Genomic DNA, 22,742 nt, shown 5'->3' with positions numbered 1-22,742 from the left:
TAGGCTTTTTTGGTGCAGTAAACATCTATATTCTTTTAAGAGAAAGTGAGGACTGCAGATGCTGGAGAATCAGAGTCAAAAAGGGTGACAGTGGAAAAGCACAGCAAGCAGCATCCGAGGAGCAGGACAGTCGACATTTCGGGCATAAGCCCTTCATCAGGAATAGGAAGGGGGAAGGAGGATGAGAAATAAATAGCGGATGGGGATGGGCTGGGATGAAGGCGAAAGGTGAATGCAGATATGTGGTAACTGTGATAGGTCAGTGGGGAGAGTGGAGCGGATAGGTGGGAAGGAAGATGGGTAGATAGGACAGTCAAGGTGGAGGTTGGACCTGGAATGGGGTGGGGGGAGATTTGGAAACTCGACAAGTTAATGTTGATGCCATGTGGTTTAAGGATCCCAAGGTGGAAGATGAAGCGTCCTTCTTCCAGTTGGCAGGTGGCTTTGATTTGGTGGTGGAGGCAGCCCAGCACATGCACGTCCTTGGAGGAGGGGGAGGGGGAGTTGAAGTGGTCAGCCACAGGGCAGTGATGTTGTTTGATGCATGTGTCCCAGAGATGTTCCTTGAAACGCTCTACAAGTTGGCATCCTGTCTCACTGATGTAGAGGAGACCACATCAAGAGAAACGGACACAATAGATGAGGGGGTTAGCTGTGTAGGAAAATCTCTGCTGGATGTGAGATGATCTTTTGGAGCCTCTAATGCTAATTTTTTTTTTTGGTTTTACATTATCTTGCACATTGTAGTCTCTTGCTTATCTATTCAATAACTGACTTCCATGGTAAACAAAGGAGAAAAATAAAACTTACAACCTATCAAGCCAGGTTTCAATCTGGGCTCGACCTTCTCCAGTATTACCATCATTTGGAATCTCGACAGTTCCAATAGGTTTTTGCAGTACAAAGGGGCCCATTTCTCGTATTCCTTGTTCTTGAAGAGTTATGGGCAACTGAGGATGGGCAATAAAATGCTGGTGCAGCTAACAATGCCCACATCTTGAATAAATTAAATAGACTCATGTTCGATATAACATAACAACATTCCGGAAACTGTATTCCCACCTATGGTTCTTAAATTTTGTTGCAGTCAACATCCAATCTACATTCTCACAGTGAATGATTAAAGTTATAGAGTCATATGGCATGGAAACGGACCCTTTGGTCCAACTCACCCATGCTGACCAGGTTTCCAAAATTGAACAGGTCCCATTTGCCCGCTTTTGGCCCATATCCCTCTAAACCTTCCCTATTCATATAGCTGTCCAAATGTCTTTTAAATGTTGTAATTGTTCTCGCCTCTACCATTTTCTTTGGCAGCTCATTCCGTATACACACCACACTCTGCATGAAAAAGATGACCCTCAAGTCCCTTTTTAATCTTTCCCCTCTCACCTTAAACCTATGCCCTCCAGTTTTGGACTCCCCAACGCTGGGGAAAAGACTAGGCTATTCATCTTATCTATGCCCCGCATCATTTTATAAATCTCTATGAGGTCACCATGCAGTCCCCTACACCGCAGGGAAAATAGTCCCAGCCTATCCAGCCTCTCTTTATACCTGTAACCCTCAGTCTCGGTAATATCCTTATACATCTTTTTTGCACCCTTTCCAGATTAATGAATCACAGAACTGTTACGATGCAGAAGGAGGCCATTCAACCCATCATATTTGCATAAGTTGAGCATTTTAATATGGTGTTAGTCTCCTGCCTTCTCTCCATAACCCTGCATATAATTTATATTTGAATTATCTAATATCCTTTTGAATCGCTTAAGTCAACGTGTCTCAACTACAGTTCCAGGCAGTGCATTCAATATCCTAATTACTCACTGTACAAAAAGGTAATTTCTCACCTCACAGTTACTTTTTCTACAAATCTGTGCCCTCTGGTTCTCAACGTGTTCATAAGTGGGAACAGTTTCCCCATCTCCAACCTGCTCTGACCCCTCATTATTTTGAAAGCTTTATCAAATCTTGTATTAACTACTCCTCTCCAAGGAAAACTGTCCCATCCTCTTCAATGTATCCTCATTGTTCTCATCCCTGGAACCACTGTCATAAATCTCTTTTTCAGTCTCTCATACCATTCCAAATCCCTCATATAGGTGTGGTATCCAGAAACGTCAACAATACTCCAACTGATAATCAACCAGTGTCATGTGTACATTCATCATAATGTCCTTACATCTGTACTCCATGACCCTATTTATGAAGCCTGGAATACTTTATTAATTGCGCGCTGTATCTACCTGACCTCCACCTTCATGATTTATACACATATGCTAATCAGGTCTCTCTGCTCATACACACTCTTTAAATGAGTATCTTTTTTATTTAATATGGTTTCTCCCCATTCTTTGTACCAAAACACATCAGCTCACACTTCTCTGTATTGATCACTATCTGTCACATATTCAACCATACCACGAATATCCTGATGCTCTTTTTTAAGTTCTACACTGTTCTCCTCACAGTTTATGATCCTCCTAAGTTTTGTGACATCCAAATTAGCCCCTGCACACCAAGGCCACTTGTATAATATCAGGAAATTGACCCTTGCTCATTGAAATCATTAATACAATATCAGGTAAAACAAGGGACCCAACAAAAACCTCCGAAGAACTTCATCACAAACCTTGTTCCAGCCTGTAAAATACATATTAACTGTTTCCTGTCCCTCCCTAGAAAGGAAATGTGTGTGTTTATGCGCACATACATACATTCAGTGCATAAGCGGGTGTTTATAAGGAGGTTAGAGTGTTAGTTAGTAGAGTTTTGTGCTGACATTGCTTATCCGTTAATTAGAGTCTAATTGCTGTAACAAATAGTACAGAAACCTGGTCTGTGCTTTCTGTTAAACTTAGTCTGAAAGTCAAATAGATTGGGGAATCTTTATACACTTTTTAAAATCTTTAACGTTTGTGATGATTCCGTGTATAGTGGGGTATGATTTCCAACATTCCATTCAAAGTGAGGCATAACACGAGGCTACTAACTGTGAATGACTACAATTTTGCTGCAGCATTTTAATGGGTGTTCAGATTTAAGTTTCAAATCTACTGCCTTTAGCATGATAATAATGTCATAAAGCACAATACAGAGCACAAGAACTGTGAAATGGTGACTTCCATCATTGCTGCAATGCTAATAGTCAAATAGGTTTTGGATTCTATTGGTAGTTCTCTCACTAGCTACTGCGGACCCATTATGGTAGAAATATCCCTCATACTTAAATAGCTTGGTCAGTATTTGGCTCCCTCAATTTATTTATCCAACCATTTATGCCACCATTTATTTATCCAACAGCTTGAGCCTTCTTTGATCACAGGCTGAACCTAACAGGACAACTTGTGGGTGGAAAAGCAACTCCTTACCAATTCTGGCCACTTTTCTTACAAAGACAACTTCACTCTGATTAGTCATCCCCACAATTGAATTTTTTTGAACCTTCTATAAGTTCATGAAAGCAATTTCACCCAACATTGCAATATATTATGGGCCTTGATAGGTAGACTATCAGCACCAGCTAACAAATGACAGACATGATTTAATGTAGAAAAATGTGAAGCATTACATAGAGGAATTAAAGAATAATACTCTATTCAAATTGAAGTAAAATCATTTAAGAGGAGACGTTTGCTGTATGGCCACACAGATTAAAAATCAATACCTCACACTGCTGAAAGTATACCAAAGTCAAATTGAATGTTTAATTTTGTAACTAGAGGCACAGAACGCTATACAATTAGCAATATACATACCTTGATAAGTAAAATATTGCGCTTCTCCATACGTCGAGCATTTGCTTCCTGTTGCTCACGTTTCTTCTGTTCAGAAAGAAGCTGTGTCCGCAAGTTTAAAGCATCATCCTGAAGCTGCTGTCGAGTCTTTTCCAACATTCGAGCACTTCAACAGACAATAACCAACTGGATTAGTAACACAGAAAAATGACTTTATTCGATTCCCATGAAACATTACATTGTTTCCTCCAATGATATGAAAGACTAGTAAGAGCTGACAAACGGAGATTCAGATTGTGAAACCAGTCCTTGCATTATTTAATGAAATTGAGAACTTCACTCAATGATTCATCAGCCAATATTATACCTCAATTTAATAATGCACCATTCTATGGTACAGCAAGACAGACATTGCAATGACTTCCCCCCTACATGGACAATGTCTCACTTCAATCAAGATGTCAAGCACAAAGACAAAGGGAAGTAAATTAAACTAAGTAGGAAGTTGATTGGTTTCTATAATATGATTTATTTGCAGGTTGTTGCGAAACAAGATCATCAGAGGCCTTAACCTGAATTCCCTTTCTGATCGAATAGAAGGGCATGGAAGATCTATGAACGTAGAAAAATGACTAAACCATCAGAATATGAATTAATTTTCACAGACCCAGGCACTGAGGTCTACCATCTTTATTCCAACCAATTCCCAACAACAATGCTTTGAATTTCAATGGGGTGAACACAACCCTAGGATGGACCTGCTCAAACTGGGTTGTGAGCTAAAATTTTGTATCTGTGAGGTAGTAACAGCTGCTCCGGGGCATGGATCAAGTTTCGATAACCATGCTCCCACTCTGATAGGCCTTCACTCCACTGCTTACTGAGGGGTCGCAACAAGTTTCAATCATCAAAATAGTATCATAGAAGGAAGAAATTTGGGAACCATTGTCCTATGATTGGTTATATAGCTGTCAGCATCTTGAAGAAGCTAGAAAGAACGTCAGTCAATGATTACACACACTTTTTTTCTAAGCCAATGGAATCTTGTCTGCATGCTGCCACCTAGAATTAACATCAGTATAGACTACCATACAAACATTTAAACATTTCCAATACATATGCATATAAATGATCAGAACGTGCAAACAACAAACAATTGGCATATGCAAAACTGCTGAAATGCAACTTTTCTCACATCCCATTAGCACCTTGTCAAAAGATTTGGCCAGAGTAGAAATTATGAAATTTAATTTAAAATAAAGCTTAGTTTGCTTTTCAGTATCCAGAATGAATTCGGCATGCCTTTTCTCATTATTTCAGCCATCAAATTAACCAAGATCGATCAGTGTCCTCAGAGGAAATAATGGCACAGTGGTGGGGCAGCACAGTTAATTAAAAAATTAACAGTCACAAACATTTAGTCAAGCTCTCCGGGACAACAAAACTGAAATTACACTCTGCTCAAGATAACAGTGGCCATTAACAACCAACTACTCTTTAATTTAAAACAATATCAAACAGTTTTGAATACAACATCTCCAATTCTATTAGTGAGGAGGTAGGTAACCTACCAATGCCAAAACATGAACTGCTGCACAGGCATAATATCTTTCTGACAGAATCTGAAACATTTAAATTATGCTTCTCTCTCTATAGATACTGCCTCACCTGCTGAATATTTAAAGCATTTTTTGCTTTTTAAACATTTTATCTTTTTTTCCCTGATGATACTAATTTCTTGCATTCTCCTATGGATAGCATCAGCTGCAGCCTGAATGGAATCATACCTTAGTTTCACAATTGCTATCCAGGCCAAAAAGTAGGAGGAGTGAAAAGCATGTGTGGATAATTGTCCTGCCAGATCCTGTTCTTACAAATAGCCAACGTTCTGGGATCTTTAGGCAGGAGAAGCAGGGGAATGCAAACACTTCAACGGCACTGTGCAGTCACCTTGAAACAGGCTGGCATTGACCTTAATTACTGAAATGAGCTTGCCAGCAATCAGAATGATGACTTGCCCTTCAAGTTGCATCATGCTTGGAGTCTCAATGTCATAATTATGAGATAGAACAATAGCAGAAAGGGAAACAAAAAGAAGCAATTTCTGTACACTAATCCCACTATCTCTTGGAATGTTAGTTCTGCTTCCTGTGCCCAAAGATATGCTAATCAACAATTACCCGAGTCAATCGCATGACCCATAGTAGACACGTTCAAACCTAAGCTGATACCACCCTTAAGGACAAATGTGTCAATTAGGGTCTGCTCAATAATTAAACTGCAGTTCTAACAGCAATCCTCCCGTGCAACGAAATCAAAGCAAGTAGAATAGAATCTGCTAGATTTAGTGTATCACAGCATTCAAATCACAGTTAAAGCATAATGATTCCTTGCAAAACTGATCACAGTGAGGCACAGAATACCATATTTAATAATAAATAAACAGCATGCTATAAAATAGAATAGAATTTCTGAAGAATTTGAATAGATTCTTCTCCCATCTGGTTACAAAGTCAAAATCGATGTGCAGGAATGAATTAAAATGAATTTGAAGGGCTGAGGTAGGAAAAACAAATGAGAAGCAAAGGATGGGGTGAGTATGGAATGAGCTGAGGAGAAAGTGATGGAGGCTGGTACAATTGCAACATTTAAAAGGCATCTGGATGGGTATATGAATATAAAGGGTTTGGAAAGATATGGGCCAGGTGCTGGCAGGTGGGGCAGGTTGGGATATCTGGTCGGTATGGACCGGTTGGACTGAAGGGTCTGTTTCCATGCTGTACATCTCTATGACTCAATAAACAATATAGGCAAAAATCAAGTTACAAGTTAAATAATTAAACTAATTAGCTCTGTAAGGTGGGATGGATACATAATGGAGAGTAGAAAAGCTTAGGTAGAAATAAATGAGTTGGACCGATCCCAATGAAAAGAATATGCCAACCCAGGTGGAAAATGAATAAATAAATTAAGAACAAAACTGTAAAGGAAATGAGTGCGTGAGAAGGGACAAAGCCAGCTAAAAGAAATGAGTGAAGAGGATGGAATGTACTTCAAAGAAATAAATGAAGGAATATTAAGAATCTGGCTGGAAATAAAGCATTTCAACTAAACAAAACTGTGGCTGTGTACCAAACGGGTATGGACAATGTATAGTAGTACAGAAGAGAAATAAATAAATTCAGCATGGCAAGATATGCAACCTTAATCAGCAAGAAATGACACTAAGAGGTTAGGGGACAAGTGGCCAAGCTCTCCATGATAACAAAACTGAAATTATACTCTGCTCAAGATTCACCACTAAACATTAAAAAATAATGCAACTGGAGGCAATGCTAACTTTAAGTAATTTGTCTGAATCACAGTAATACCTAACCCAAAGTAACAGATGAAGAAACAGTTTAAAAAAACATACAGCATGAAGTATGGGTAAAGTTTCAGAAACAATAATTGGCAGAGAAAAAATGAATAAGCACTTGGAGAGAATTAGAAAACAGCCCTAGCCTATTCAACCTCTCCCTATAGCTCAAATCCTCCAACCCAGGCAACATCCTCCTAAATATTTTCTGAACCCTTTCACGTTTCACAACATCTCTCTGATAGGAAGGTGACCAGAATTGCACGCAATATTCCAACAGTGATCTAACCAATGTCCTGTACAGCCGCAAAATGACCTCCCAACTCATGTACTCAATATTCTGATCAATGAAGGAAAGCATATCAAATGGCTTCTTCACTATCCTATCTCCCTGCAACTCCACCTTCAAGGAGCTATGAACCTGCACTGCAAGGTCTCTTTGTTCAGCAACACTCCCCAGGACCTTACTATTAAGTGTACAAGTCCTGCGAAGATTTGCTTTTCCAAAATGCAGCACCTCACATTTATCTAAATTAAACTCTGCCACTTCTCAGCCCATTGGCCCATCTGATCAAGATCCTGTTGTAATCTGAGGTAACCTTCTTTACTATCCACTACACCTCCAATATTGGTGTCATCTGCAAACTTACTAACTATACCTCTTATGCTCACATTCAAATAATTTATATAAATAATGAAAACATCCTCTGAGTGAAAATGTTGCCCCTTAGGTCCCTTTTATATCTTTCCCCTCTCACCTTAAACCTATGCCCTCGAGTTCTGGACTACCCCACACCAGGGAAAAGACTTTGTCTATTTATCCTATCCCTGCCCCTCATAATTTTGTAAACCTCTATAAGGTCACCCCTCAGCACCAATCCTTGTGGCACTCCACTGGTTGCAGGCCTCCAGTCTGAAAAACAACCCTCCACCACCACCCTCTGTCTTCTACCTTTGAGCCAGTTCTGCAAATGGAACAACAGAAGCTGCCTGGATGGGTGTGGCCACCTCTCTCAGATCATTATTTCTACATTTTTTTTCTTTTTTAAGTTGAGCTTTAAGAAGTTGTTGTTGAGGACTTGAAGAAGTGGAAGCTATTTTTCCTTCTCTCAATTACAGCCAAAAGCTGGGGCTTCTCTTCCTAGGCTGCTACATTACATAGGAGACAAAATCTGTTCTTCTGAATTTGCCATTTTGCCAAGGGGTGTATTTATGGGACATTACTATATTGGAACAGTTAATTAATAATAGTTACTGTATCTATTACAGAAAGTTTTCCAATAGAATTAAGTTACTCTAAATTCCTCTTTCTTTAGTTGTATTTTAACTTCAGTGTTTAAATAAATTGTGTTTTGTTCAATGTCGAGTGGTTTGACCAGTCACATTGCATCTGGAACAGGGCACTTTACATTTGCCTTAAAAATAAAAAAAATTAGGGTCTAGGCTACTTTCTTAAAATATTTTGAGGGGGTCTGGTCTGATCCATAACACAGGCTAAACAGACAAGAAGCCGATGGAATTTAATACAGAGAAGAGTGAGGTAATGCATTATGACAGAAGGGATAGTGAGAAACAGTATAGGCAGAGATACAGTCTGAAGACAGCATAGGAACACACGCACCGGGGCTGCGTGTGCACTTGTCTTTGAAGAATGAGAAGACATAATTAGAAAGTGGAATATGCAATTGTGGGCTCCATAAATAGATATATTGAGTAAAAAAGCTGAAATTTTATCAAGCCGCAGTTAGGCCATAACTGCAGTATATTGCATCTACTTCTGGTCACTACATTTCAGTAAAGCTGCAATGGTCCTCGAGAATCTGCAATTCGCTGCACTGAAGGTAGTGGAAGGAGAAAAAAATCAATAACTTCAAAAGGAATTTGGGTAGACATTTGAAGGGAACAAACATATAGGGCTGTGAGAATACAGCAGATTTATAACTATATGAATTGCTCACGGAGTGCCAGTATAGCCTCAGTGAGCTGAACAGCCAGCATACTGTAAATAACTGTGATATTCAGAAAGAATATCAAAATAGGATGTTACAACTGTCAATTTATCACTAGAGGGAAAGCCATTATATGGCACCATCATGGAAAGCACATTCGACAGAGCCAAATTTAGAATATACAATCATGTCGAGGTTAGACTCAGAAAACTGAGCAAAAATATGATGTGGTGGTTTAGTTAGTCTATAAATTGGGGGAAAACAACTTGGATATCATTAATGCAGTGCATTAAGATGACATTGTACATGAGGGAAGCCTTGAGATCCCAACTACTATTAGTCATTTGCGGACAATTCAGAACCCAGACTGAAACCTTGATTTATTGTTGATAGTTTGGTACTAACAAGGTAAATGCCTTATTGAAACGTAAGTACACAATATTGAAGATTTGGTTTTAAAACAGCAGTTCATTTCACCCAAAAAAATGAAGCTAAAATAGAACAAACACAAACTATTTACAAATAATACAAGTTTAGAAATTTTCAAATATACAGTAAAAGTCTGTTTAATCGCAACACACTCATTTACACATCTCAACTACTGCACCCAAAAGCATCCCATGCAGTAATCACACTAGAGAAGAATCTCTCTCTATATCAACTCATAATGTTTAACATGGGAGACACGGTGGCTCAGTGGTTAGCACTGCTGCCTCACAGCACCAGGGCCCCAGGTTCGATTCCAGCCTTGGGTGACTGTCTGTGTCGAGTTTGCACATTCTCCCAGTGTTTCCATGGGTTTCCTCCCACAGTCCAAAGAGGTGCAGGTCAGGTGAATTGGCCATGCTAAATTGCTCATAGCGATAGGTGCATTAGTCAGAGGGTAGTGGGTCTGGGTGGGTTACTCTTCGGAGGGTCGGTGTGGACTGGTTGGGCCGATGGGTCTGTTTCTATTCTAATCTAATTACTGTGATTTCAACTCCCTGTCTGGAAAATCTGATAGCCTCTTCCTAGAGCTTTCATACCCACGAGTTTAAATGTTTCCAGCTTCAAATAACATCTCCAGCATTTTATTTAAACACTGCCGGTCAGGAGCTATTGCCAAACTCAGAAGCACTGCTTTATACATCCATCATTCATCCAAACCTTTCTGTAGAATTTCTTCTAAATGAAACTAAAATATATAATTAATTCTTTGAGGAGGTGACCAAACATGTGGATGAGGGTAGAGCAGTGGATGTAATATACATGGATTTTAGTAAGGCATTTGATAAGGTTCCCCATGGTAGGCTTATGCGGAAAGTCAGGAGGCATGGGATAGAGGGAAATTTGGGCAGTTGGACAGAAAACTGGCTAACCAGTCGAAGTCAGAGAGTGGTGGTAGATAGTAAATATTCAGCCTGGAGCCCAGTTACAAGTGGAGTTCCGCAGGGATCAGTTCTGGGTCCTCTGCTGTTTGTAATTTTTATTAATGACTTAGATGAGGGAGTAGAAGGGTGGGTCAGTAAATTTGTTGGAAGGACAAATAAGAATGCGGAATACAGGGTTAACAGTAGGGTTCTTAGTAAGGTGGAGGAGCAGAGGGACCTTGGGTCTATGTTCATAGATCTTTGAAAGTTGCCACTCAGGGTGGAAAGAGCTTGTAAGAAGGCCTATGGTGTGTTAGCGTTCATTAGCAGAGGGATTGAATTCAAGAGTCATGAAGTGATGTTACAGCTGTACAGGACCTTGGTTAGGCCACATTTGGAGTACTGTGTGCAGTTCTGGTCGCCTCACTTTAGGAAAGATGTGGAAGCTTTGGAGAGGGTGCAGAGAAGATTTACCAGGATGTTGCCTGGAATGGAGAATAGGTCGTACGAGGATAGGTTGAGCGTGCTAGGCCTTTTCTCATTGGAACGGAGAAGGATGAGGGGTGACTTGATAGAGGTGTATAAGATGATCAGGAGAATAGATAGAGTAGACAATCAGAAACTTTTTCCCCGGGTACAACAGAGTGTTGCAAGGGGACATAAATTTAAGGTGAAGGGTGGAAGGTATAGGGGAGATGTCAGTGGTAGGTTCTTTACCCAGAGAGTGGTGGGGGCATGGAATGCGCTGCCTGTTGGAGTGGCAGAGTCCGAATCATTGGCGAACTTTAAGTGGCAATTGGATAGGTACATGGATGGGTGCTTAAGCTAGGACAAATGTTTGCACAACATCGTGGGCCGATGGGCCTGTTCTGTGCTGTATTGTTCTATTCTAGTCTATACTTTTATTTTGAAGCCACGGGTGCTTCCCAATGTTCCAAAAAACTAAAGTCAAAATATTTCTAACAGAAACCTTGATACACCATTGCGAACATTCATAACCAAGTCAGGTAAACAATATAAACAAAAAACAATTAGCTCTGAAAGCTCTCTTGCGATCAAGCAGTTTTAAAATAAATAATTAAACATTAAACAGCTAATAATTAAACTCTTCAATAAGGTAAGGCACCCATAAGGCTACTTAATAAAGTTAAGAGCCCATGTTGGGGTCCTATATTAGCTAATCGAGGGTAAAGGATTAGCTAAGTGACAAAGCAAGTTGGGATAAAGGGGGCATTTTCTGAATTGCAAATTGCAGCTAATAGAGTGCCATAGGAATCAGTGCTGGTGCCACAATTATTTACAACATATGGCATTGACTTGGATGACAGGAGTGAGTGTACTATACGCAGCTTTTCAGATGACATAAAACAGGTGAGAAGGCAGGTGGAATATGTCACAAAGAATGTAGAGAGGGATAGAGACAGGTTTGATAAACAGGCAAATGTGAGGCAGATGGAACATAAACATAGTGAAGTGTGAGGCAATGCATTTTAGCACAAAAAGAGTAGAAGGAGTGAATATTATTTAAATGGGAAAAGACTGAAGAAAGCTGCAGCACAAAGGGATTTGGGGGTCCTACAGGTGCACGAATCAAAAAAAAAGTCAGGCTGGCAGTTAGATTCACTAGTTTTATTCTAATAATTAAAAACATAACAACAAGTAGAAAATAACTTAATAAACAATAACTTCAGAGACCAAATGTGATAAACTTACCAAAATGCTGGCTAAGATCAGGTCACTCCATTAAAAGTGTGCACATCTAGAACATTTCTGCACAGTTCAATTCAGGAATGAGTATAGACATATCTAATGTGTCAGCTGGAAGTTCCTCAATTATTTTCATAGTTTGCCATATTTCAACTACTTAAAATCAATTGCCTTTTTTTCTTAAGGGAGAAAGTGAGGACAGCAGATGCTGAAGATCAGAGTCGAGAGCGTGTTGCTGGAAAAGCAGAGAACGTCAGGCAGCATACAAAGGGAGAATTGACTTTTCAGGTATAAGTCCTTCATGAGGAATGAGGCTTGTGGGTCAGGGCTGAGAGATAAATGAGAGGGGGTGTGGGGAAGGTAGCTCATAAAGCAACAGGTGGATGAAGGTGAGGGAGAAGGTGATAGGTTGGGGGGGGGGGTGGTGAGTGATGCACAGGTCCGGAGGGCGGTGACAAGTTGGAGGCCTGGGACTGAGGTAGAGCGGGAGGAGGGGAAAATGAGAAAGCTGTTGAAATCCACATTCATCCTGTGTAGTTGCAGGATCCCAAGGCGGAATATGAGGCTTTCTTCCTCCAGGCGTCGGGTGGTAACGATTTGGCATTAGAGGAGGTCCAGGACCTGCATGTCCTTGATGGATTGGGGGGGGGGGAATGAAGCGTTCAGCCACGGGGCGGTGGGATTGGTGGGTGCAGGTGTCCCGGAGATGTTCTCTGAAACGATCCTCAAGGAGGCATCCTGTCTCCCCGATTTAGGGGAGACCACACCGGGTGCAACGGATGTAGTAGGTGACATTAGTAGAGGTACAGGTAAGTTTCTGATGGATGTGGAAGGATTCCTTGGTCGGAGGTGAGGGGAGTGGTGTGGGTGCAGGTTTCGCACTCCCTGCGATGGCAGGTAAAGGTGCCAGGAGTGGGGTGAGGGCTGTGGACCTGACGAGGAGTCGTGGAGGGAATGGTCTTTCTGAAACTATGATGGGGTGGGGAGGGAAATATATCTTTGGTGGGGTCCATTTGGAGGTGGCAGAAGTGGTGGAGGATGATGTGATGAACGTAGAGGTTGGTGGGGTGACAGGTAAGGACCAGAAGGCTTCTGTTCTTGTTGCGTTGGGAGGGGTGGGGTTCAAGAGCACTGGCTCATGAAGTGAAGGAGATGCACTGGAGGGCATTGTCAACCACGTGGGAAGGGAAGTTGCGATCGTGGAAGAAAGATGCCATCTGGGACTTTTGAGATGGAATTGGTCATCCTGGGAACAGATGCAGCGGAGGCAGAGGAATTGGGAATAAGGGGTGGCATTTTTACGGAGGTAGGGTGGAAGGGGTGTAGTCTAGGTAGCTGTGGGAGTCGGTGGGCTTGTAGTAGATGTCCGTGTTAGTTGTTCACCAGAGATGGTGATGGAGAGGTCCAGGAAGGGGAGGGAGGTGCCTGAGATGGTCCAGGTGAATTTGAGATCAGGGTAGGTGGTGTTGGTAAAGTTGATGAACTGTTCAACATCCTCGTGGGAGTATGAGGCAGCGCCGATGCAGTCATCGATGTAGCGGGGGAACAGATGGGGGTGGTGCCGGTGTAACTGCGGAAGATGGACTGTTCCACATATCCAACAAACAGGCAGACATAGCGGGGTACCCATGGCTACCCCTTTGGTTTGGAGGAAGTGGGAGGATTGGAAGGAGAAAATGTTGAGGGTGAGGATCAGTTCAGCCAGGCAGATGAGGGTGTCGGTGGAAGGCTACTGGTTGGGACAGTGTGGGAAGAAGAAACGGAGGGCTTGGAGACCTTCATCATGGTGTATCGATGTGTACATGGACTGGATGTCCATGGTGAAGATGAGGTGTTGGGGGCCAGGGAAACGAAAATCTTGGAGGAGGTGAAGGGCATGGGTGGTGTCACAAATGTAGGTGGGGAGTACCTAGACTACGGGAGACAGGATGGTGTCGAGGTAGGAAGAGAGGAGCTCGGTGGGACAGGTGCAGGCTGAGACAATGGGTCGACCGGGGCAGTCAGGTTTGTGAATCCTAGGAAGGGGATAGAATCGGGCAGTGCGGGGTTCAAGACAATGAGTTTGGAGGCTATGGATGGGAGATCCCCAGAGGTGATGAGGCTGTGGATGGTCTGTGATGGGAGGTGAGATTGTGATGCTCCACCACCAAACCACTACCACCCGACACATAGAGGAAAAATGCCTCATATTCCACCTTGGCACCCTGCAACCACACAGGATTTCAACAACTTCCTCATTTCCCTTCCCCCGACATTATCCCAGTCCCAAGCCTGCAACTCAGCACCACCCTCCGGACTTGTCCATCACTCCCCCCCGACCTATCACCTTCATCCACCTATTGCTTTCTCAGCTACCTTCCCCGCAACCCCATTTATCTCTCAGCCCTGCCCACAAGCCTCATTCCTGATGAAGGGCTTATGCCTGAAACATTGATTCTCCTGCTCCTCGGATGCTGCTTGAACTGCTGTGGTTTCCCTGCAACACATTCTTGACACTTATTTTTTCTTAAGTACTTAATTAACTAACATTTTCTCATTTTAAATCACTCCCACTTCAAAAGACATGATTATGGGGAGGCGATGGCCTAGTGGTAATATCGCTGGACTTTTAACGAGAGACTAAGGTAACGTTCTGAGGACCCACGTTTAAATCCTGCCATGACAGATGGTGGAATCGGAGTTTAATAAAAATCTGGAATTAAGAGTCTAATGATGACCATGAATACATTGCCAATTGTTGGAAAAACTCCCTCTGGTTCACTAATGTCTTTTCAGGAAGAAACTGCCATCCTTTCTTGGTCTCGCCTACATGTCACTCCAAAACCACAGCAACATAGTTGACTCTTAACTGCCCTCTTGGTAATCAGGGATGTGCAATAAATGGGGGCCTAGTCGGCAATGCTTACATCCCATGAATGAAGTTTTTAAAAAATAAGCTTTCAATTCACAGAAATTCTTATGAGCACAATCTTGGTCAATATAGTTGGAATTTTAAAAATGAATTAAGCATTTATTTCACCTAACATGACAGAAACAGCAATTGACTGACAGCCTATTTTTTGGCAAAAATCAATGCTGGTATCAAGGATGAAATACGTTAATATATGCTCACAGAATGCCATTTCATAACGTCATATTTCACACATCTAAAGATCACTCGCTTCTTACTACCTGCTTTACTTCTAACATTTCCTCTTCCAAGTGAAATAGACACCACTGGGTTCTTATATCCAGGCATGATTTTGGAGGATCTGTGTCAGAGAATTAGCCATGCCCTGAAGTAACATGTTCCAGACTGATTCCTCAGATGGTAGTAGCGATATATGAAGACACACTGGATCAATTAGGATTATATTCGCTGGAGTTAAAAGAAATGAGGGGAGTGGGGGCGATCTCATAGAAACCAGAGAATTCTAACAGGATTAGGCAGGACAAATGCAGGAAGGGTGTTCCTGATGACCTGAATTAGGTGCCACAGGGCAGGCAATTTAGGACAGAAATGAAGAGAAATTTATTCACCCGTCGAGTGAGACTGCGGAATTCTTTGCCACAGGAAACAATTGGGCTAAACCATTGATTATTTTCAAAAAGGAAATAGATATAATCCTTAGGGTTAAGGAAATCAAACAGCATGGTGTGAAAACAGGAACAGAGGATCGATAGGGTGATCAGCCATGATCATATTGAATGGCAGAGCAGGCTTGAAGGGCCAAATGGCCCGTACCTCTTCCTAATTTGTGTTTCTATGTTTAAACTAAGCTTATAAGTATATATTGCAACATTAGTGTGCCCAGTTACTCATTACATAATAGTTGCACTGAATTTCATATTAATAAATTAAACCGATGTTTACATTATACAATCATCAATACATTTACCCAGATCTAAATTGTGTTATTATTTAACTAACAAGATAAAAACAGAGACTAAATTTATTGTTCCAAGTTAAAAAATAAAAATTATGAGAATTATCAAATTATCAACGTTATCTGGTTATAATACTTTCAATTACAAAAGTTATTGTCTCCATGAAATTTCTTTTAGTTTCAATCCTGTTAGGAAATAATTATTATCTTTATTTTCCATGCAGAGTTGGAGACAAATGAATAAATCAGCACTAATAAATTCACTATAGCACTAAGAACCAGGACAGCACATAATTACATAAAATTCAGAAATGAATAAACTTCAATTGAACTCATAAAATACAGGAGCCTATAAGCAACCTTCAGATGAGTTGAAATAAAAATAATTCTCTACACCTCAACAGATTACAATGCTAATTTAAGTTTTCTTGAACAATTTTAGATTTGGATAAAAAAAAAACAATAGCCCACTCAATCCACTGTCAGAACAAAGTAGTATGTCTATTAAAATTACATTTCAATCGCTGTAAGGCCACAATGATGGGCCCAACTATTCAATCAGTCTCAACCAGCACAGCCAAATAAAGCATGTGGGTATGAGGAGATGGGGAAGAATCCAGGGCATCAAAATTCAATATCATGGAAGTGAATATGAATTAATTAGGTCAGTGTATCAGCATTCCAAACAAAATGCAATGAACAGAAGGAAAAGGAGTACAGGGAAAGCAATAAGAAAGATTAATTTGCCATTGTAAGTGTGGCACTCATTGAAATCTCACAGCCCTTTCAGAAAACTCAAATAGCATGGCACCTTTTCTCAAAAGAGGTTGAGATAACCTGAGCGAGTAATTTAAAATTATGAACATATTGGTAGATACACACAGGATGTTTTGACTTGTACAACAGACAAAGCTAGAGATTAAACACAGAACATATATCCAATGACGACTTCGGAAGAAATCTGTTGCAAAAGCGGCTAGCATGTGGAACACACTACCATCAGCTGGAGTGTGGGTGTGGTGGTATGAAGTGGGAGGGGTTATTATGGAATGGGAAGTGTGGAGAAGGTGGTGAAGACTCTAAGAGAAATATCAAAGGCGAAGGAAGCTACAGGAAAGACGTGAGTATAAAGGAGGCTGCAAGAAAAGTTTGGAGGGCAAGAAAGAAGCTGCAAGAGGTTAAAAAAAAGAGAAAGAAGCTATTTGAGGGACAGAGGCAAAAAGGCAGGACTTGAACCTAGAGATTCTGGCTCAGACAGAGGGGTCTATTCACTGTGCCACCATTCCTAAATTTCATTGTTTAGGTATTTCTCTTTCATCCTAAGATGCTACTGAAAACTTACTATTTTTGTTCAGTTCATATATTTCATTACGTAGTTAGCAAAGGTTTCAGATGTTATTTTATAATTCACCTTTGAAGCGCGTTGAGACATGTCAGGACATTAAGGCACTGTACAAATCGAGTTAGCTTAGATACCTGGAAGAAGCAGCTAGATCAGTAAATGAAGGAAAACATAACAAAAGAATATGCGCATATTACAGATGGAGCAACATAAGGAGGATCATGTAGAACATAACACCAGCATAAATCAGTTGAGCCAAATGACCTATTTCTGTTTTGTAAATTCTATTTAATTCCATATAACACAGCAGGTTGACAAACTATGCCATCAATCCTTCTCACAAGTCTAGCTGGATAGGTCTTTCAAAAAGTTACCACAGAGATGATAGGTAAATTGGATCCCTTTTGTCCTACACCACTCTTTGAAATTAACCCCATTAACAGAGAGTCAAAACCAAGCAAATGCTGGCTACACATAATTTGGAAAACTGGAGGCCCTGCTCTCACAAGTAAGCACAAAAGAGCTTGACTTGATTTAAGCAATACACGAGAATTAGCAGCACGTTTTGCTGTAAAGATTCTTAAATAGCAGTAAGAATGAGGTCAGCATGGTGATTAGATTAGAAAGAAAGTAGTGCTGAACAACAAGAACATCTATGTACCCAAAAGAAACTTTAAATTTAACAGTGAAAATCAAGCAATAGAATCAGAAGTGTTAAAATTGCAGTAAATGCTTCAAACTACATGTCATGGACTTAACTAGAAACAAAACTCGACATCAGTATAGGATTCTAGTCAGTAATATGGAAGCTCTGGAACCATATTATGATTATGCTTAAGCTTATTCAGCTATCAGCACCAGTAATGAACAAGACAAAAACACACATGATTTTAAAAAGGCGTAATTGCATGGAATATTGAATAATCAAAAGGAATTAATTGCTAAACATATTAAAGTAAGTCTCAGATGCGGATGAGAGTAAAGCACGCCAACAATCATCTTTCAAAGTTCTCAGCATTAAATCATAGACTGATGCTGAAAGCCTAAAATCAAGGTATCTTAGCAAAAGTAGCCACAATCAGTGTTTTCTGCAATCCATTAATTTTCTTAAGGTCACCAAACCAAAATGAGTCAATTTCTATTTGGGTGAATTGTTCTCTAAGAGAGAAACATGGATTCTAACAGGATTGATATTTTAAATCAGCTAATTATTTATTCAATTGTAATTTTGTCTTCATACAACACAAGTAACTGGAACACAGTAATGTAAAGCTAAATATCAAGTGAATTGCAGTTGTATTTAAACTACAAAATCTTTCATTTTTCCCCACTGATATAAAGAGACAACTAAAACATGCATGATCCAATCGAACATCAGAAGTTGGCACATTGCCAGGCTGAACAGACATGAGAAAAAACAAACTGTTGAAAAAGAGCCATTATTTTGTTAATAACATTTAGCATATATATGCTTATCAGTCAATGCCATCACAGTAATGACTCACACAGTTGGTAATATTTATTTTATAAGATCTTCTGTCTTCACACAACATGGTTAGGATTTTTTAAAAAAGTTAAAATATCTGTCAAATGCTGGGCTAATATGTATTATTAATGATTTGGAGATGCCGGTGTTGGACTGGAGTGTACAAAGTTAAAAATCACACAACACCAGGCAGGTTATAGTCCAATAGGTTTAATTGGAAGCACTAGCTTTCGGAGTGCTGCTCCTTCATCAGGTAGTTGAAGGAGCCACCTGATGAAGGAGCAGCGCTCTGAAAGCTAGTGCTTCCAATTAAACCTGTTGAACTATAACCTGGTGTTGTGTGATTTTTGACTGCGTATTATTAAAATATGCTTTCACTGCAGTGTACACATAAACCTCAAAACCATTAACAGAAAACTCACATGGCAATCCTGCAACTGGAAAACAATTATTGATGAATTACTCCTCTTGTCCTTGTTTTCGGGCTCAGAAACCATATACAAATGGTTTATGTTACACAAGCATGCTTACGCATTAGGTCATGGAGACCTAGTTCTCTTGGTGGCACCAGGCATTCATACTTTGTCTTTTTGCCTCGGGGTAAATTCAATCAGCTCACAGTGATTTCAATGAATGTCCTGAACGAAAAGAGTCTGCAAGTTCCTTGTAAGCACTGCCCACAGATCATGTTTAATTGTAGTTAAAAACAAAACTGCACTAAATTTTGGACCATGCTCTATTGCTGATATGGCAGATATATACAACAGTACAGTACATGATACTAATTCCACATGTATTCCAATGGCTTCTTGCTCCAAACTCAAATGATCTTCAAAAGCCACATGACTATAGCAGTCACAGTATACAGATGCATCTCTCCTTTCATTAAAAAAAATTGCATACACTCTCTTTTACAATTACAAGTTATCCAGTGTACATGCTTGATAAAGACAATTATCACTCATGGAAATGAAACTATTTTCTCATTTCAGTCTGTCCTACTTTCGTCTATCCCCTCACATCCATTTTTGGCGTGATTGTTAAGGCACTCAGATATTTTATGACACACAAGAGCAGATTATCTGCAACAGCTTCCACTTTGAAGATTACTGACTACCTCATGCTGCCTGCAATGATACTCTTCCAGAACAGTGACATTCACAACCACCTGTATTTCCCATATATTATCCAAAATGTATCAGAAAATTGCTGCTTTTATCAACTCCATTTGTCAGAATCCATCCTTTACATTTAGGGTAGTATGGAGAGGTACCTTACATAGGTACAGCAAATATTTTTCAATAAGATCATTTTAAAGCTTTATTGAAGTTGTTCCAGTCTGTTCAAACATTCAACCTTCTAGGTTTTATCACTGCTACCATTGTTGCTCATTCACTTTCCTGATCACTCGCCTCTTTGTTGTGTCTCAGACTGGACTGGAAGGTTGCTAGATCTCCTCAGATGCCAAAAAAAATTATTACAGCCTTTAAGGATCTATTCGGCAATCAACAACCTTGTGTCCTGTTAAAGAGATTGCAAATCTCTTCTGGTACATACAGAATTACCAGTCCACACTTTAAACTTCCTTAGCTGAGGTAAGTGAATTTTACTCAGCATCTACAACACAGAACTACACATCCTCCCTCTTCACATTATCTTAGGATGCATAGCTTCCCAACATAGAGCTATCCATCGAGTGAACATTTGTGAACATGATGTGTTCTGAACAAGAGTTTTACCTGACTCAAAACATTAACTCTGTTTTTCTCTCCATAGATGCTGCTAGACCTGCTGAGTTTCTCCAGCATTGTGTTTGTTTCAGAATTCCAGTATGCGCAGTATTTTGCCTTTAATCTCAAGTATTGTTGGAGCCACATTCATCCAGGCAAATGGGGAGTTATGGGTGATTTGTAGCTTGTGAATGGTGTCAGGACTTGTATTAATTGCTTTGAGGAGAAAGTGAGGGCTGCAGATGCTGGAGATCAGAGCTGAAAATATGTTGCTGGAAAAGCGCAGCAGGTCAGGCAGCATCCAAGGAACAGGAGAATCGACGTTTCGGGCATAAGCCCTTCTTCCTGAAACGTCGATTCTCCTGTTCCTTGGATGCTGCCTGACCTGCTGCGCTTTTCCAGCAGCACATTTTCAGCTTGTATTAATTGCTACAAGGTTCCTGGCCTCTGACCTGCTCTTGCAGCCACTGTAGTTATATAACTAGTTAAATCGAGTTTCTGGTCAATGGTAGCCTCCAGGATGTTAAGAGTGGCAGATTCAGCAATGGCTATACTATTGAACATCATGGAGCAATGGTTAGATTCCCTCTTGGTGGTCATTGCCTGACACTTATGTGATATTAATGTTACTTCTCACTTGTCAACCAAAATGTGCACATGCTCCAGGACATGGGCTGCTGCAATATCTGAGAAATCTGAACATTGCGCAATCAATTGGCAACGTTCCCATTGCTGACCATACGATGGAGGTAAAGTCATTGATGAAGCAGCTGAAGATGGTTGGGACTAGGAGACTAGTGATAAACACCCACAGAAAGGTATTGGAGCTGAGGTGACTGACCTCCAACAGCCACAAACATCTTCCTTTGTGCTAAGTCTGACTCCATAACAGGAGAGAGTTTCCCTCTGATCCCCAATGACTTCAATTTTGGCAAGTTTCCTTGATGCCACACTCAGTTAAATTGAGGCCTTGATGTTAAGGGTAGTCACTCTCACCTCTCCTCTGGAACTTAGCTCTTTTGTCCATGCTTGAAGCTAGGCATTAATGAAGTCAGCAGCTGAATGGCCAAAGTGGAATCCAAAGTTAACATCAGTGAGCAGGTTATTGCTGAGTAAGTACTGCATGATAGCACCATTCATGACTGTTGCATCATTTTCCTGATGTCCATGAGTAGACTGATGGGGTGGCAATTGGCTGGGTTACAGTTGCTCTGCTTTTTGTGTACAGGACTCAAGTGGTCAGTTTTCCACATTGTGCATTAGATACTAGTGTTATAGCTATACAGGAATAGACTGACTGGGGACACAGAAGTGGAGCACATGTCTTCAATACTACTGCCAGAATGTCATCAAGATCCAGAAGTCTTGCAGTATCCAGTTCCTCCAGCCTTGATACAGCATTGAGTAAATTGAATTTGGTTAAACACCGACATATGTGATGATGGGGACCTCTGGAGGTGGTTAAGATAAATAATGCACTTGGCACTTCTGGGATTGTTACGAATGTTTCAGACTCATCTGTTGCACTGATGTGCTGGGCTCCCCCATTATTCTTGTTTTCTTCCTGTGGGTGATTCTCTTTATCCACAATTTTAGCTACTGACTTCTGTTAACATCTGCAAGGTTTAACGGCTTCTTTCTCTTAATTGAAAACAACTACAAAAGTCACATGCCTATGTCAAGTCAGATCAATGTATTTTCTTAAACAATGCTGCGATGTCTGAACATATTAATGGAGTTAAGTTGAAGAGCCTTACAGGTTTGAGGCTGTTTACCAACACTGGGTCTCAACTTTCAATCTTGATAACAACAGCATGATTTTTTTTTCAAGATAGCATCAAGTCAGTGCCCCACAAAAACAAACTGATTTAGCGATTCTGGGTTCAGTGCAATTACTTGAAATTCCTAGATTTGTGAGGAGCTCACAACGAACATCAACCTCAGGGCTTAATTGACAGTCTGCTGAAATTTCCAAAATAGTGTACTCCAACTCAAAGGCAAAGCAACATTTATCAAGCCACTTACAAGTTATACAAGTGTATTATTACCAAAATCTAAGTGCAGTTTATGTAAAGCCATTCAGTGAATATTGAATCTCATACCTAATTTCCCCACTTCCTGCCACAAAGAAATGAGGAAGTTGGTAGATTATCAGGTATGGTCTGAGATAATAGAAACGTACAAAACCAAAAAGGAACTTATACTCAAAATCATC

The 22,742-nt window shown here is 40.4% G+C and overlaps 1 protein-coding gene across 2 annotated transcripts in view; it reads right to left on the bottom strand.

Annotated features, from left to right (window-relative positions):
* mad1l1 (mitotic arrest deficient 1 like 1) overlaps positions 1-22,742 on the bottom strand; it is a 906,958-nt gene that overhangs the window by 683,588 nt on the left and 200,628 nt on the right. For both annotated transcript variants that reach the window (XM_043711818.1, XM_043711819.1), the window contains exon 11: positions 3,762-3,906. In XM_043711818.1, coding sequence (XP_043567753.1) covers positions 3,762-3,906 — 145 coding nt within the window. The remainder of the gene's footprint in view (positions 1-3,761; positions 3,907-22,742) is intronic.

The sequence above is a fragment of the Chiloscyllium plagiosum genome, chromosome 21 (genome assembly GCF_004010195.1).
Source record: "Chiloscyllium plagiosum isolate BGI_BamShark_2017 chromosome 21, ASM401019v2, whole genome shotgun sequence".
Taxonomy (NCBI): Eukaryota; Metazoa; Chordata; class Chondrichthyes; order Orectolobiformes; family Hemiscylliidae; genus Chiloscyllium; species Chiloscyllium plagiosum.
Note: the sequence above shows the minus strand (reverse complement) of the source record. Positions and strands in the feature narration are given on the sequence as shown.